Source organism: Coturnix japonica, chromosome 6, assembly GCF_001577835.2.
Source record: "Coturnix japonica isolate 7356 chromosome 6, Coturnix japonica 2.1, whole genome shotgun sequence".
Classification (NCBI taxonomy): domain Eukaryota; kingdom Metazoa; phylum Chordata; class Aves; order Galliformes; family Phasianidae; genus Coturnix; species Coturnix japonica.
The window spans coordinates 10,004,794-10,021,586 of NC_029521.1; the positions used below are offsets into that span (position 1 = coordinate 10,004,794).

The following is a 16,793-nucleotide window of genomic DNA, read 5'->3' on the forward strand; positions in this document are numbered from 1 at the left end:
GAATGATGATACAGGAAATGTAAACACAAAATAACTAGCCGCATAAGAATGCATCAAAAAGTGCTCACCTTTCTCTGAAGATCTAGGCTCACAGGGGAAACTCCATAAGGCAGAGATCTCCAACCAAAGAACCTTCCAGAGTGGCAGTCAGCCCTTAAATGAGGTCTAAGAGTGGTGCAGCCAGGCTCTACCCCTTACAGTCACACAGCTGGATTGCCTTCACCTGTGCTCCCAGGGCTCACCTGGTTCTTTCCCCAGGTGCTCAATCAGTGGTTCAGGCCATGACTCAACAGTTACAACACAGTGACTTCTAACTATACACCCTTGACATTAGGGAGGAAAATTCTGTGCAAGGCATTGCCACAAGAGTGGTTGCCAGAGTGCTGCTGCTGGCACAGGCACATGATAACCTGACAGGTTGGCTGTGCCCTGAGCACACTGTTGTGTTCCCACAGTGGAACTGGAGAAATGCCCCCTGCCATTCTGAAGACTGCCTTCTGGCTGAGGTGTAGCAGGCTCGTGTGGTTCCAGAGTGGCCTTCAGAAGCTCCCAGCTTACCCAGGACAACAGCTGCCATTTTGTGCAGCCAAAATGACCTGAAAAATAAAGCATTGCTGCAAGATTGTTCGAGGGCTGAGCATGCCACTTCTGCCACCCTGCCCTCTGTCAACTGGGCAAGGAACAATGACAGACACAATTATCTTCAAACTCTCTTGTACCACAGAGAGCAGGAGGGATTTGGGAGCTGTGTCAGCTGGGGACTGCCAATGCAGCAGTAGCAGAACCTCCCCATGAGAGCCATCCAGACACCCTCCTGATGGCCTCTTATGAGAGGACCTGCTCCAGGCCCCCAGCCAGAGCAAATCACCCAGTCAGGGTTCTGCTTCCTGACCCGTTGGTAGGTGAGTCCCACCCCCAGTGGGCCTTTATGGGAGACATAAGGGATCGGGACTCTGCGGTTTAGCATCTACAGCAGTGACAAAGACCAGATTGCCACCACAGTTATTTCCTCTTTTAAGTAAAAGGGGAAACTGTGGTATCTCACACACCTCTGAGCAGAAATAACTGACAAACACCAACTCCTTAATGGCAAAGGCTGCCATTGACAGCATCCGGGCTCCTCTATGGGATGCTGAACCACTAATTTCAAATGCTGCCCTATGATGTGAAACACATTTATAGCTGTAGTGATCAGTGTGTTTTGGAAGACTTGCTTTTTTAAGTAAACCCCCAGGCTAGACGCTGACATCAGTTTTACATCTCTTGGTTAGCTCCCCCAGCTCAGGATGAGATCAAAACCCAGCCCCACACACTGCTGGCTGCTTGTGCAACACAAGCACACACACACACTAACATCTCTGGACATCTCCAGGAGCAATGGAAACTCATAATTCTTCTGGACAGGATGGATTTCCTGCTGAATTTAATAACAACAGTTGGAGACAACCGTCTGGATACTTGCTGCTTTGAGATAACCAGCCAGTAAAATAACTTTGGTGATTTTCACTGCAGAAAATTCATACACAACAGCCAGACATTTACTCTCCTATTTCTCATCATCATTGTGCGTATTTATAGAGCCCCCTCATCTGAAAAATGCGTAAGAGTAAGGATTAAAAGTCAAGAGAGCCCACTATCAGCAAGATTGCTTTTTACAAGGTTTTCAAAATCTACTCTGAATTTCAGGGCTCTGGGTTGGAACTTTCACAAGAGCTCTAAATTTGGCACCCAGTTCCCTTTGAATTCACTTGAAGCTGGGAGTCTGTCTTCTTTCAGGGCCTTCAAAATCCCTAGTTTTTATCCACTAAAATCAATGTGAGAGAGAGAGACTTCTAATAGGACAGAGAAAGTAACTCCTCCAAGATCAGATTGAGAACAAGAGTAGAAAGAAATGATAAGGAGTGCTGGCAAGGCAAGATTCAGATCAGGAAAGAGGTTTGTGGTTTCTTCAGTTTTAATATAGTCTGAGTCCAAAAAGGAATGTTAAAGCATCCAGCCTGACAGCCTGCATGCTACAAGGCACTGAGTTTCAGCTAGTTGCTCTCATATTTAGCCTAGTAACTCTTCTGGCATGCTTTCACCTGGACTGGAATACTCACATCAATTGATAGCTTGGTCCAACACTCATCATCCTCACTGCTCGGGCATTGGTTCTCATTTCCTAAATGAATTTGCATGCCTCAGTTTCCAGGTGTTGTTTCTTTTTGTGCTTTCATATGGTGAGTTAAGTACCTGGCATTTTCTCCCACATTCCACTCACACAGCATAATTCAGTCACTTAGTCCCTTCACTTCCAGCCCTTCTCTAGTCCCAGTCTCCGTGACACACCACTGACCTCCCACCCCTCACTGTCCATGTGATGACTACTTCAGGAGAGATGTTTTCCCCAGTGGCTGGGCTGGAGCTAAGCTTCAGGTTTTGAAGTCACAGGCTTGGATGCTGTGCTGCTGCTGCTGTGCTCTGTACACTTTCTGGGAGCACTGAGCAAGCCATGCATGCAGGGACCACGTCAGCCTGAGCAAGCTTCAACACCTCTGGATCTTTGCTTGAGCTGGGACCCTCCCTACACCCTCCCTGCTGTGATGGTGTGAGAGAGACCAGCCCCAGTGCTGCTGGCAGCCCAACAGTGTGAGCTCACAAGGCGTGGCCACGCACAGCTGAGTTCCTCGAGGTCTTGCTGCCTCACAGCCTAGTTATTCCAAGGATCCCTCCAACACAGTCCAGCCCTGCAGCTCAGGATGCAGGACAGGCGGCCCAGGGGAGGGCATTACTGGGGTCTGAGGACAACATGGCCTCAGGGACTTAGACTTGCTTCCAACCTGACTGTCATTCAGGGAGGAAATCAATTTGATTTTAAATACTAGAATTCTTTTTTTTTTTTTTTTTTTTTTTTTTTTTTTTGTTACCAAAATTGTCTCCAAACTCACTCCTTTTGCTGGGCCCTCACCCACTGTCATAAGGAAGATGTCTGTTACAGCTTTTTGTTGTCCAACAGGAGTTAATGACCCCACGAATCTCCCTGTGCTGAACTGCCGGAGCAGATTATGGGGATAAAAAACCCTCTGGCAGAAGCCATCAGGGAACCAGTCTGGATGGACCTGGGAGTGAAAAGAGCAGCTCAGAGTGGCCCAATGCACCAACTCAGCAGTTTTCCTATCAGAGGAGGTTGAAAACACACTGGGAGTGTGTCCCATTGAGCATCAGTTACCAGCTCTTTATTTACAACTCACAAACGTAATCGCATTTCAAATCTATCTGAGGAAATGAGTGGCTGCTTTGATTTCTTTCTAAGCTATGAATTTTGTTACCAAAAAAACAACCAACAAAAAACCCCACTGCATTAAAACACAAATGCTGATTATTAAAAAGCAAAGCCAATAAAAATGATCCAGAGGACAACATTCCTTAGTGAAGACCATAAAACAAAAGGACATGGGAAGGACGTTTTAGAAGAAAGCGAGAGGAAATTAACTGCCAGCTAGTCCTGGAAGCAGAACAGGTCACATGAACAGACTTCAAAACAAGTCAGACACAGTACCCTTTCAGACTCATCATTGATCATGCTTCATAGGATGGAATGTGGCTCCTCGGACACTGCCCACCACACCAGAAGCTTTGCCCTTACCATTAGCAGGCAGGGAGTTTTGCATGCTGTCAGCTCTGGCACATCCAGGCACATGGAATATTTTTCAGGGAAGGAAAAGAGAGGAGGGATTAGAAGTTCCTGGGTGTTTAATTGGGTTAGGTGTTATTTTAAGCATTAGAGAGCAGTTGTAGCTCGCTGCAGGCTTCAGAGACAGACATTCGGTCACAGTTTCATGCCGAGGTTTGATCTAAGTCCATGTCTAGTTTTAATAAACTGGTGGCTGTAATAAAGGGCAAGGAACTTGAAAATGTGCAGGACTAAGATATAATATTGTATAGTTCACCCTGCAAGGCAGAATGCTGATATCTCACTAATGTAAATTAGAGGCTGTTGGAGAGTTTCCAAAAGTAAAGGACTTAGCTTACATTCTCATTTTTATTCTCTCTTTTCCCCTCCATTTTCCATCTTTCCATGTCAGCTGTGCTCACTCATGCTGATGGTCTTCTGGAGGCCATGAAGCCACCTCGGTGTTGGTCCTCCAGCTCTGAGAAACCTGGCTACAAGACCACAAAAAACAAAACAAAAAAATGAAACAACTGGTTGTTAATTAAGTACATCCCCAGCAGGAAATACTGATGTCCTAATAAATCACACTGCATTGGAATATAAGAAAAATGTCACTCATTAGATAAGATCTAAATTAACCTGAAGATCACAGAAGTGATTTTCCTGCTCTTTTTTCCCTTGGGGACTGTCCTCTTCCAACACATCCCACCTAGCTGGCTAAATGCCAGGCATCCAGCTCAGTGGAAAGGCAGCAATCACGGGACTGCATCATGCAGGTGAGACCAGAGCTGCAATCAGTTTATCATCCAGACACACAAATATGGCTGATTTTGAGTGAAGAATTTGTGTTGAAGCTACAACCTTAGAGACAGGCACTCTAATAACAAAATAGAGGGAAATTTAGGATAACAAATTACATCATTAGAACGTGAACAATTTAGGGTCTTGTTAAGCCCAGGACCTTAGTCAGCAATGACACACTGGGGCAATATTTTTTTAACTCTTTGACTCCTTGATAGCGAGTTAAGGCTACCCTGTTAGGGGCTCTGCTTGCAAAAACAACATGGAAAAAAAAATCTGTTATCTACAAGCTGCTACAGAAGCTGTTGAAAAACTCCATTCAGCTTCATTCCTGAGAAACTGAGACAGCTTCTGGGCAGAGGAAGCTGGCACGGGCTGGTGCTCCAAATGCCTGTAAAGAGGAAGAAAAGGAACTGAGTTGTCCTGGCTGGGATAATAATGACTACAGCTGCAAAGTCCCACTGAGAGCTTTTTCAGTTTAGAAAGCAAAGAAAACAGAAAGTGCAAAGAATAGGTAAACCTGCTGCCAGATGCAGGATGCTGCTGCCACAGCTGGGGTGGGACACTGGGAGCAGGGAACATCCTTCCCTCACTCTCCTGCTCCTCTGCACCTCTAGGATCAGATTTGAGAGGTGGCAGCCAGCTCATTAGCTGGAGTAATTAAATGGGAATGAAGCCATCACCTGCAGCTGGACAGTGCTGTGGGGCTGCTGGAAGTGCTCCAGGAATGGGGCTGCAACTGATGGAGAAAAGCTAGCTGCACACATTGAATGTCATGCTTCTGAGTGTCTGTAAAGCGTGGGGCACCATGGGGTCTGCATGCATTGGGACCTCAAGCAGGGCCATAGTCTGCTGGAGGCCATTCGACTGGGATGGGCTCTGGAAAATTCTTTCATAGTATTGTGAAGAGGAAAAAAAAAAAACAACAACAAAAAAAAAACATTTCCTTTCATTGCAGCATGAAAGGAGCAGTGCTGGAAAGGTGGAGAAGAGGAAGACGTAATTATCTCCACCACTGTTCCAAAACAGTTTCTGTGCTTTCTGTTTCTAACCACAAGTAACCCTCCAGCTCACCCCGGAAATGAAGTCATCCTTGCAACTAAAAGGAGCCTCTTGTTTACCTTCATTGTATGTTCCTGTGTCTGTGTGCACGAGCACTGTTTTCCAAATCCAGGACAGTGTAGCTCAGAGCAGCTGTGAGGGAAACCAGATGACAGTGCTGGAAAAGCGAGCAGTTCTACCCTGACCCCATGGGCACTGTGTTAGAGCAGCAGCCAACACTGAGTGGTTGGTCCTGCAGCAATCTCCCCTTCTCCCTCTGCTGTGTTGAGCTCTCAAGCTCTGTGCCATCCTACTCACTCCACAAGCAAAGGGAAGCATTCAGCAGAGAGCTACTTGGGCTTTTTTCCTGCTTGGAATTAGGAGATGCTGCAGCCCCAGCGCCTACCACTGTTTGCACGCAGCAGTTTGATGTATCAAGGATTAGGGTCAGCAGGGGCAATGGCAAGAGTGTGCAGTACAAGCTGCAGCTCCCAGCTGGGTGCTGCCCTTGTTTCTGCTGGGCCAGCCGTGGGCTGGGGTAGAGAAGGCAGCATTTCAACCCCTGCAGTTTAAGCATGGGAACGTTCTTTAAAAATTCAGCAAGGCTTTTATAGGGTGCTGGCAGCACAGGCAAACCACGTGACATTGCAAGGCTGAGCTCGTGTGTTGGCATCCCCTGGATTTTAATGCACAGAATCACGTAGCTTTCTCCAAGGACACTTTGCACTTTGTTTGGCCTTGGCAACCATCAAGTTAATAGCAAAGCCTCTTCCAAAAAAATAAAATCCCAACCAAACACTGACTTTTGGCAGGAGAAAAAGAATCCAAGGCACTGCATCACTTGGAGCAAGCACTGTTTAGTACTAATGCAAAATTTATGGCTGCAGCAGAGCTGAACTGTGCAGCTGCTGCCTCCTCATGCCTTGGATCCCAGGGGAGCAGCTCCTGGTTGCGGGGCATGGCTCAGCTGGGTGGAACAGAAGAAAAGGATGGACAGACAGATAGATGGATGGACAGACAGATAGATGGATGGACAGATAGATGGATGGGTGGCATTTGGCCCCAGTCACGAGAGTCCCTCTGGAGGGAGCTGGGGGTGAGGCCAGAGCAAGCAGGAAAAGCACCCTGTACTTGCAGCCACTAAAAGCGATTTCCACCTGGTAATTTCAGCAGCTGCTCTGCCCACCTTCCCAGATGAATTGTAAGAGGTGAGTGAAAACGAGAATGGTGACAAAGTTTCCACCCCCCCCCCCCAAAGCTCAGTATCAGCACATTTTTAACTTCTCCTTGACCCTGTCTTAAAGACACAGTAATATTTTTTCCCTGATAAAAGTTCTTTTTTGTTGTTGTTGTTGTTGTTGTTTTGTTCTGGCTGTTAAAAAAAGCAATGGTTCATCCAAGCTGTCTTTTGGGTGGTTACAGTCAATATCGTCAGAGCCACACTGCAGCCCCTGGATCCACCCAGCACTGCCCTCCTTCAGCTGGAGCCAAGGAATGCCAGAGGAAACACAGCACCCAGCGCCAGGCAGCACAGCAGGAGCCCAGTGCATGGTGCCACTGCCCAGCAGCAGAGCCGGACTCCAAAGTACCACTCAGCAGCAGTGGGCTTACACCCAGTAAATCACAGTGTATGTTACCAAAGCAGCTGGAGAGCTAGCTGTCCACCCAGTGGGGATGCATGACTGGGGCTATGGCTGAGGGCTTGAAGCCCAGTTCCCTGTTCATTTACACTGCTCTCCTACAGTACCAGTGACCTGAGCGTGCTGCTGCCTTCCTGAGGGAGGGGTCACTGTGCTGCTGGGCTTTCCTCCGTTCTGCCCTAACTTCATCAGTCCCGGCGATGACCTAATCCTAATTTTTTGTTCGCTGAACCTCCTAAAAAAAAAATGAGCAATTCAGACAGCACTGACTGAACTCAGGTCAAAACCATCAGCAGTGTTTCATTTCCAGTGGTGTCCCAGGACATCTTCACTGACAACACTGCGGACAGCAGCTGCCAATGGCCCATGGCACACTCCCCCGGACCTGACCTGACTGCTTCGGAGCCATGAGGGAGGGTCTGTCCAGCCACAAGCCTTCAGCCTGCAGCACAGCATCGGCTGTCCCTGAAAAGGCCATATCAAGTAATCTGCATACATTTCAATGCTTCACATCCTCTAGGCTCAGACTGCAGATACATTGCCACAAGCAGTGCACGCACTGCAACAGAGAACGGTATCTGGTACCTCCGATGCCACTTCTTCAAAGTATTTGAACGTTACAAACACAAACACACAGCCCCAGCCCAGCACCAATCAAAGCAACCTATGTAAGCAGTGTCTGGGACATAATTTGAACACGAGACTAAACAAAAACATTTGTGAGTTTGTTGAAAAAACTCTGCAATATAAACTCGGCTTTTTGCTGCCCATCTGTTGGCAGTCCCTGGCTCCGGGCACTGCTCCCCGTGTCCCCCTAACCCCATGCACCACGACTCGTCCACCCCACGGGTCTCAGCCCAGCGCCGCCTCCGGACCGCCCGGCCCCGCCGACGGGCAGCAGCACCACCTCGCGGTCACACCGCGCTTCGCCTTCCACCTTCTCGCGTGTTGGAGCACAACGGAAGCGTGCAGGCGGTGGGGATTTAACATCTCAGACGATTTCACAAGTCACTTCGGTTACTGTACCCCCTTCACAGCTGAAACGTGCGTCCTTTGAGCCTTTCTCCGTCCCAGACAAAGCTACGAGGCAGAGGTCTTTGCTGTAGAAAAGCAGCCTCCAGTGCCTACTCCAGCATCCACCCGCACACCAAGACATGGCACAGTGCTGGAAAGGGAGAAGCCGCTGCTCCCCATGCCACCAGCAAGACCCAAGGGCTCCCCAGAAATGAGAAAGCAGCCAGGAAAACTCTAGTGCCTGCTAGATTCAAGGACAAATGGTTTCAAACTAAAAGAGTGGAGGATTTAAACTGGATAGCTCTTTATAAGGGTGGTGTGAGGCACCAACACAAACTGGCCAGAGAGGAGGCAGGGGGCCCTGTGCCTGGAAACATCCAGGGTCAGGCTGGATGGAATTCTAAGCACCTGACCCAGCTGTAGGTGTCCCTGTTCATTTCAGGGGAGGCTGGACTAGGAGACGCCTCTAAGGGTCCTTTCCAAACCAAATTATTGTATGACTCTAAATAAAGCTAAATAGAGCCCACACACACCCACCAGAATTCAGCATCACATTTTTCTACTTTCAAATGAGAGTCCCCAGTCTTAAGAAAGCAGCAACTTTTTCCTTTTATGTCAGAACTATATTTAAATTAGTTTTTACATACAAATTGAGAACACAATCATTATTATATAAGAAACCAAAACAGTACAAATCAATCAAAAATGATATAAAGATGAAACAGCTCTAGTGAAGAAAAACTCATAAATCCCATTTTTTCTTTAAGATTACACTTCTCCTTTGTATACATAAGAACACAGCTCCAAGTAGGAAAAAAACTGCAGTGCAAATTACTTTAAAACCCACGTAGTTAGCAGAATGCAGTGGAAGTAAATTCACAGTTGAACAGAACTATCACATTTTATTTTTTCTCTTCAGCAGAAGATGATCACATAAAACCAGCCGAGTGCTTTTCCCCCCAAGCATGGATATTTTACAGCTTTAGTAATTGCAGAAGCAGTATTGTGAGGTTCCATCATTTGTTACTGACTCAAGGATTCCACATAAAAACACACACCAGTTACTACAAATGAAACAGAATCTGATCAGCTAAACTTTTTTCCTTCTCATGCATCAACCACAATGATTTTGCTGTACCCACTGGCCATGCAATTCCATGGTGACCAATTCTGATTACTGCTGATGGATGAGAAGAAACCACAATGAAAAGAGATACCCAGGGGCAGGACCAGAAGTACAGAAAGATAGCAATAGAGCCCACAGCTCACTTAAATAAGCTCACTATGCTCTAGTTTATATTCTCCAAGTGCAAAAATAGCCCATCTTGAGAACTGTGCTGCGTTCAGTACATGATGGGCCTCAGAGCAGAACTGTACTTCAAGCAAGTCCACTGTCCGACAATCTTCTGGCTTATTTGTGGTCTTATTGCACAAGAAAAGCTGTGGAAGCAGGCTGCTACTCAACCCAGAAATCATACTGCTCTGCTAAAGCAAGTAAGGAACAGTTCATTTTTAAACAGTGACCAGACGACAAAAATAGATTTAACATTAAGAAACCCACAGCCATACATCATTAGTTCTACTGGATCAACTTGAGATGCAAAGGAAATGTTTGACATTATTGCTGCAGTTAGCCCTGAAAACACCCGTTAGTACCATTTTTCTGAATGATGGTGAGACAGAACAGAAAAACATTACTGGAACTGAAGGAAGCATTGTATCTTACAATTTAGCTTTTATTAACCCCTCAGTTACAGAGTTCTGAATCATCAGCCTCACCACCAACTGTAACACCTGAAGCACTCACATATTAAGAACATTATCAGCAGGACAGGCAGACACAGTTACTGTGCTACTGCTTTCAGAACACAGTAGGACTCTGCCAAATCAGCATGGCAGCAACCACCACAACAACTCAGTTCGTACATGTTTTATGCTTTCAATCAGTATTATTCAATACAAGTATAAAAGTAGGACCAAGTTAAATACAAAAAAATGGCTTCATATTGCTACTCATGGGATCAGAAATGTTTTTTTTTATGATTCATTCTTCACAGCATTGAAGTTGTCCTGAATGGCAGGGCAAAAGGTTATGACAGCTGACCACAGTCAGTAATAACTATCTTTTTGGAGGTCTTTCCATTCTTGGAACCAAAGCTCTCAATTTTTTTCACAACATCCATTCCTTCCTTTACGTGCCCAAAAACAACGTGTTTTCCATCCAGCCTGGAAGAGAAGTAACAAAGGTAGGTTTAATTAGCAATGTATAGCTCAGTAAAAGGATGTAAGCAGACCTTCATAGCTGACACCTGCTGATCTATTCCAATTACAGGAAAGGAGCAACTGCACTTCTAGTGACAAGCAAACCATTTAACAATGGATTTTAGACACATTACAAGAAAGAAAGGCCTTGTTTTGCTGAGACTCATTACTTAAAACTTTCAGTTTACTCAGAACAGAAGTAAGGTTGCTGTATCTGGAACTAGGATGTGTCAAGAAGAACAGTGAGGTAGTTCCAAGTTACACAAAGCTGTTTGTTTTCCATTTTAAGTCAAATAATGGGAAAACAAACACAGTCTAAGAAAACTACAACCCCTGTGGATCCAAGCATCAATTAGGTCAATATGCTAGGCTAAAAACATACCAGTCTGTTTTTGCAGTACAGATGAAGAACTGAGATCCATTTGTGTTGGGTCCTGCATTGGCCATTGAGAGAACACCTGAAACAGAAGTAGGTTTTAGATCAGTATAAGAAGCATGTCATAGAAAAGACCATTCTCTGTTGTAGGTGTCTACACATTCAGATTAATAATGGACAGAAGGCAATTCCTACATTATTTCTAGCATCAACTTCCTGTCTTTAGCTATTCCCTCCAGTTCAGCCTCTCTTTCTTCCACAGCAAAAACTGTAGTAACATTTATTGAAATGAACACTAAGTGTAATTAATATCAGCCAACTTCTACTGTGGTTCAACTACAGCAGTAGTTTCTTGTACTAAGGAAGTAACCATCCAAAGAGACTAAGAATTTAATCAGATATTTTTATGCATAGGTTTCCCTTGCTTTTACTGGATTTTATTTAAGCTAAAAAGGATGTGCTTGTATTACAGTAGACATAAGTCCCAGATTGATTTAACTTTCATAGTAACCACCTAAGTAAAAATTAAATGACTTATAAAAGAGTTTTTTAAAAAAAGGAAATAAGAAGCAGTTTAAATTCTACAAAGGTGAAAATAACTAAAATACCAAAAACCCACAGATGTTGCACAGTTCCATTGTATACGGAGCAACATCACCTACTATGGGTTGACACATACACACCTGCTACACAAACACATGTCAGGATGATGCATTGTTAAACATCAGTAATATTTCCATAACACTCACACGCACCACATAACTAAAGCAGCTTTTCCCCCCCCTAAGGAGTACATCTCCAAGAACAATGCATCAAAGGTTACAGAAGAAGAGGAAAATCGTATTTATTTACCAGGTCCTACGTGCTTAAGGAGAAAATTTTCATCTGGAAATCTACTGCCGTAAATTGATTTTCCTCCGGTTCCATTATGGTTTGTAAAGTCACCACCCTGAAAAAAAAAAAACACCAGGTATTAACATTACTAGCACACAAGTGTTTTACACCAAAAGTGTCGCTATCAAAATATACTCATCTGCTCTAATTTAAAAGTAATTTTAAAAAATTAAGTTTTCTTAAGCATGGTCATACAAGAAGATTTTTAATCATGTAACTAGATGAAGGAGAAATAAACTAAAAGCAAATTTCTACTCTATATATCATTAATATTCTCCAGCTGACATCCTTAACTCCCACAACAATCTTCCTGTATTATCATTATTATTCTCAAACATATAAAAAAAAATCAGTAGTACTTCAAAGAATTAAAAGGCCCTCAAGCAAATACATTATACCAAGATGCATTTCCACAAGCACACAAGGAGAATTTTATCCTCATCCCCTTTAAAAAAAAAAAAAATCCCTATCACTATTAATCATTAACAGCTTTCCTCATGTAAGGACTGAGAGCTGGCAAGGTAGCAGCATGCACCTGAGCTCCCACTGACACAGCAGGCAGACACATGCACATGTCTGTGTTGATCCAGCATCACTTAATTGGACGGCCATGTGGAAACCTATAGGTGAACTGACAGATGACTGAAAAACATCCAGTACCTTTGGGAGTCATAATCCAGAACTTCTTTATTTATTGCTTTAAATTAAAGATATAATAGAACAGGCCACTCCTCACAAAAACAAGCCAAAAATCAGACGCCTATATCATACATTTTTCTTCAGGAAAGCAGAAACCATTGTTGTAGATTCTCATGCACACCATGCTACATCCAACTCCACGCTTCCTCAGCTGCATGTGCTTGTTGGCATGGATGTGGCCACCTCCCTTAGATTACACATGAAACCTAAAAGCCTAAACCAGAACCCTACCACAGCCACTCCTAAGGGCAGCTCCTGAGCAGCACGCACATGAACTCATTGGCTCCGCTCCCACAAACTGCTGTGCTGGCACACAGCACTCATGCAACAAGCACTGCACGTGATACTCATCTTTGTGTTCTCACCTTGAGCAATCTCTTCTGAAAATAACCTTTGCATATCATGTGCTGTAAGGAGGCATCTTAATAACAAGTCATAGCCATCACCTGGATATGACTGCCTCTAATTAGGCATACTGACTGCCTGACTCACATCAACACCCCATCTCAGCAAGTGGAAAGGCCTATGGCCTGGTTCATCTTAAAATAATTGTAACCTGTGACAATATTTCACTTCTGTAATGACTACCAAGTAAATCCCAGGTGTTAAGTCATCATCTCACTGTATCATCAGCCACCTATATCCTCATTTCAGGTTCATTTTGGCAGACAAAGGAAGCAGATAAGTAACACCAAATTATATAAACCTCACAAATTAGTGGTATAACTGAGGATAGGATTTCTGTTTCATTTATGACCCCAGCAAGACTGCTAAATTTTGTCAGTTTATCAGCACCACAAAAGCTGAATTTGCATTTCAAAGGCAAGATGTTATGTTCTTTACAGCATACCTGTCCACCTTCTTAGGTAGAAATAGGTCATAAGATGAGGGCTTCTTGTTCAAAGAACAGTTTACTACAAAAAAAACCTGAACAACCAAGCAAGGATGAGGGGCCACCACAGCCATCAATTAATACTGAAAGCCCATTTAATTTCCAGTTGCTTTCTAAGCTATTCTACAATACAGTGTTGTAGAATACCCCCAATGGAAGTGAGGTCCACCAGGAATGATACAGTCCAGTGCACTATAGCAGCAAAAGGCAATAAGAAAAGTGCTTCCAAAAAGGCTTTTTATTTTTCCCCTTAAAAAAAGGAAGAGCTAACATGGGTTTTATTTCAGAATTTTGAAAGGCCTCCTTTAAATCAAAGCCACCTACTCTAGGTGTGCTACCCTCCCAAATTTATCCCAACGCTTTCCACTCCATCATCCCCTCCCTATTTTTTCCCCAGAATCACAATGTTTGCTGAACAAATTAAGCCACTGAAATTAGACACACTATTTTCTGAGCTGGCTTCAGAGGTAAGACTGCTTGTCATTCTACCCATAAACAGTTCACCCAAACAAGTGCCAGTCACCAAGTGTGCCCCACCTTCAGTACACTCCTATAAAAGCACAGAGCCTTATGCCAAAGTTGCTTTTTCTCTTTTAAAACTAATCTATACAGAATTTGCATCTATTTGTACAAAACGCGCCAAGCAGCTGCCACAGCAAGATCAGAAATGCAGGAAGCAAAAGTGAGAGCAGAGGCACTTAAAATGTTACTACTGGTATCACTGGTTCTAAAACTACATCAAGAGCATACAGACAACATTAGCAGAAGTAAAACCAAATGGTAAACATTACCTGGCACATAAATGAAGGAATAACTCTGTGAAAGGTGGATCCTTTATAACCAAATCCTTTTTCACCAGTACAAAGTGCTCTAAAGTTCTCTAGAAAAACAAAACATAAAACATTATCTTCCCCATACATGATATATCATAGACTCAAACACAGTTAACTAGGCCAAAGTTCATGAACCAAAAAAGACAGTATTATTGAAATGACCGCTTTCATCCTCAAATCCTCTGCTCTATAGCTACAGATACAAAGCCTGAAGTCTGCCTCAGAGCACAGTACAAACATGCCCTCTCCCCACACTGCTCTTTTATTTACTGCTGTATCTTAATCATAGTCCTAAGCCCCATCACTGTGAAATTAAAGGTTTCATTTTTTGCATCTTATGCCTTTGCTCTCTACATTAATTGTGCAGATGACACCTTTCCTTCAACAATTCACCCATGGGGAACTGAAAGAACACACATTTTTTAGAACCATGAAATAAGCAGACAAGGCAGGAAGCACCTGGAAAAGCACACAAACTTTGCAACATGGACACACTGATCTAGCACACGTGGATAGTTGACCCAGCAGTTGGCAACCCTGCCTGTGGTGGGGGGTTGGAATTTGATGATCCCTGAGGCTGCTTTCAACCCAAGCCATTCTACAGCCAGTTAGTGGCAAGGAAGACAAACTCACGTATGCTGCCTGAGAATCCAAATGCAAGGGATACCATCTCCTACACTTGCCTTTCCTATTTCTTTTGTGGTTTAATTTTCAATGGGAAGCAATTTGTCTCGAAACTTATTTACTTACCAGTGTTGGCCTAACATGGAGTGTACTGTTTGATTTTGTAATTGCAGAAAGACCATTTGAAATAGCAGTAGACTATAACCCCACTCACAGCACCACCTGATAAAGTTCAGTGCATATTTTTCTATTTAACAGCTGGAAAAGGATGATGGAAATGGTTTCCATGAAGCACAGAACATTATTCTTCTTCCCACTTCAAGTATGAAAATCACAAGGTGCTGCCTTACCTGCTGTCTTTGGAACAACATCGGCTTTCAGCTGTAAGAGAAAAATAAAACAGAAATTAGCTGGCTTGTCTAGATATACACAGAAAAACCTCTGTGTGACAGGCTGGTTCATCTAAACCCTTTTACCCAAAAATGAGCTGTTGGAAATCACAAGCCACCCAAAAATCTAATGTTTGCCCAGTGTGGGCAAGTAATGGTCACTAGTGAACAGCATCCTTTCTTCTGCAGATTTGGTCAAGTTAATGATAACTGATCTAAGCAATATCTGAACACAGCCCTGAAAACACTGAAACATCAGGGGGAACCTATGACAGACAGCAGGGACAAAAGCCCCACTAGTATAACCAGAGCAATAAGCTCTCACTAGCACAGGGCAATCTGTGAAACCTTACAGAAAGGAAAAAAGAAGAACAGAAACTGTGTATCAAAACTGACTCATGTCATCATATCCACAGCCACCACAAGCAGGAACTTCTGATTGTGACTGCTACACTGCTTTTCACTAATCCTAAAGACAAGCACTATACGCCATCTAGAAAAAGCAACATCAGATAAAGATGGCATTCAGGGCATGTAATATCACCTAGACATTCACTGAACGTTACAGAAGCAACTTGCCCAGCAGGACTTTAACCTCTGACCATCCCAAATGTAAGAGTGCAATTAACATATATACCGACATTTCCCAGGATGAAGAAGCTCCAGCCGAACATAAAATCATTTTGGAAATATCCTTATGAACCACACAGACATGTGTAAGTACATAAGGACACAGGGGGCAAAGCCACCCCACGCTCACTGCACGGCCAAGGCCGGTTGTGCCCCTGGATCGTCCTCGGGCACGCAGCCTCTTCACTCTGCTATGCAGCAGTTGCCCGCTGCAGCACGTCAAGCGGATGCCGGCCGCTGGCTTAACAGGGAGAACCGAGACGGGGCGGAACCACACGGAGAACCCAGCGCAATGACCGGTGTGAAGCGGCAGCAGAGACACGGGGCGGGCATCGCGATCCGCCTCGGTGGCGACAGACGGGCGCTCCCGAGTGAAAGCGGAGCCCGGAGCAGCTGCCCACCCTGATTGCAAACCGCCACTCAGCTCCTCCCTGTACTCCCAGCTCCCATCACCTCCCCGCCCTCCCGTGACCTTGCGGCCCGCCATGCCGGCCCTCCACCGCTTTCCCTGCCCTACCTACCTCCAGCACGACGCGCCCCAGCGGCTGGTTGTCGGCGCCCACGTCCAGGTACACCAGCGGGTTGCGCGGACCCGCTCCATCCGAGCTGCAGCCGCGGGCTCCGGCCGCCCGCATGCAGGAGAGCCCCGACGGCAGCAGCTCCCCGGGCGGGCGCAGCAGGCGGCGGGCGGCGCTCAACACCAGCATCGACGCACGAGTCCCAGCACAGCCGTACGAACACGGCGGCCCCTCCACCGCCTTTTATCGGCTCGGCAGCGCCGCTGGGGCCGCCGCGGCTATTGGCTGCACTCGCGCAGCCGCCGTGGGATCATCCGGCATCGGGCTGTGATCGAGAACGGGCGAGGAGGAGGCGCTGCTGGGCGGCTGGTGCTGCTTGAGATGCTCGGTGGAATTGCAGTCCCGATTAAGGTTTCTGGTATCAATGAGAACAATGGCTGAAGACGATTTAATCAGTGTCGCTCACCTCAGGAAGCCGTGCATTGCGCCCTGCCGTGAGCGCACAGAACAGACGGCTGAAAAGCCCTT

At 45.2% G+C, this 16,793-nt stretch overlaps 1 protein-coding gene across 1 annotated transcript; it reads right to left on the reverse strand.

Moving 5' to 3' along the window:
- Positions 1-8,749: 8,749 nt before the first annotated feature.
- On the reverse strand, positions 8,750-16,511 carry PPIF (peptidylprolyl isomerase F). The gene is made up of 6 exons (XM_015866350.2): positions 16,269-16,511; positions 15,079-15,109; positions 14,063-14,151; positions 11,639-11,735; positions 10,793-10,868; positions 8,750-10,374 (listed from the first exon to the last, which is right to left on the reverse strand). Exons 1-6 carry the CDS (start codon positions 16,452-16,454, stop codon positions 10,239-10,241), a joined length of 615 nt encoding a protein of 204 aa, XP_015721836.1. The 5' UTR covers positions 16,455-16,511; the 3' UTR covers positions 8,750-10,238.
- Between the last annotated feature and the right edge of the window lie 282 nt (positions 16,512-16,793).

Bases quoted from the DNA above. Each gene is read 5' to 3' on its own strand.
- PPIF (XM_015866350.2), bottom strand. From the start codon at position 16,454: ATGCTGGTGTTGAGCGCCGCCCGCCGCCTGCTGCGCCCGCCCGGGGAG. The intron at 15,110-16,268 runs GTAGGTAGGGCA...TTTCTCTTACAG, and splicing joins TGGGGCGCGTCGTGCTGGAG to CTGAAAGCCGATGTTGTTCC. The intron at 11,736-14,062 runs GTAATGTTTACC...TTTTTTTTTCAG, and splicing joins TTCCTTCATTTATGTGCCAG to GGTGGTGACTTTACAAACCA.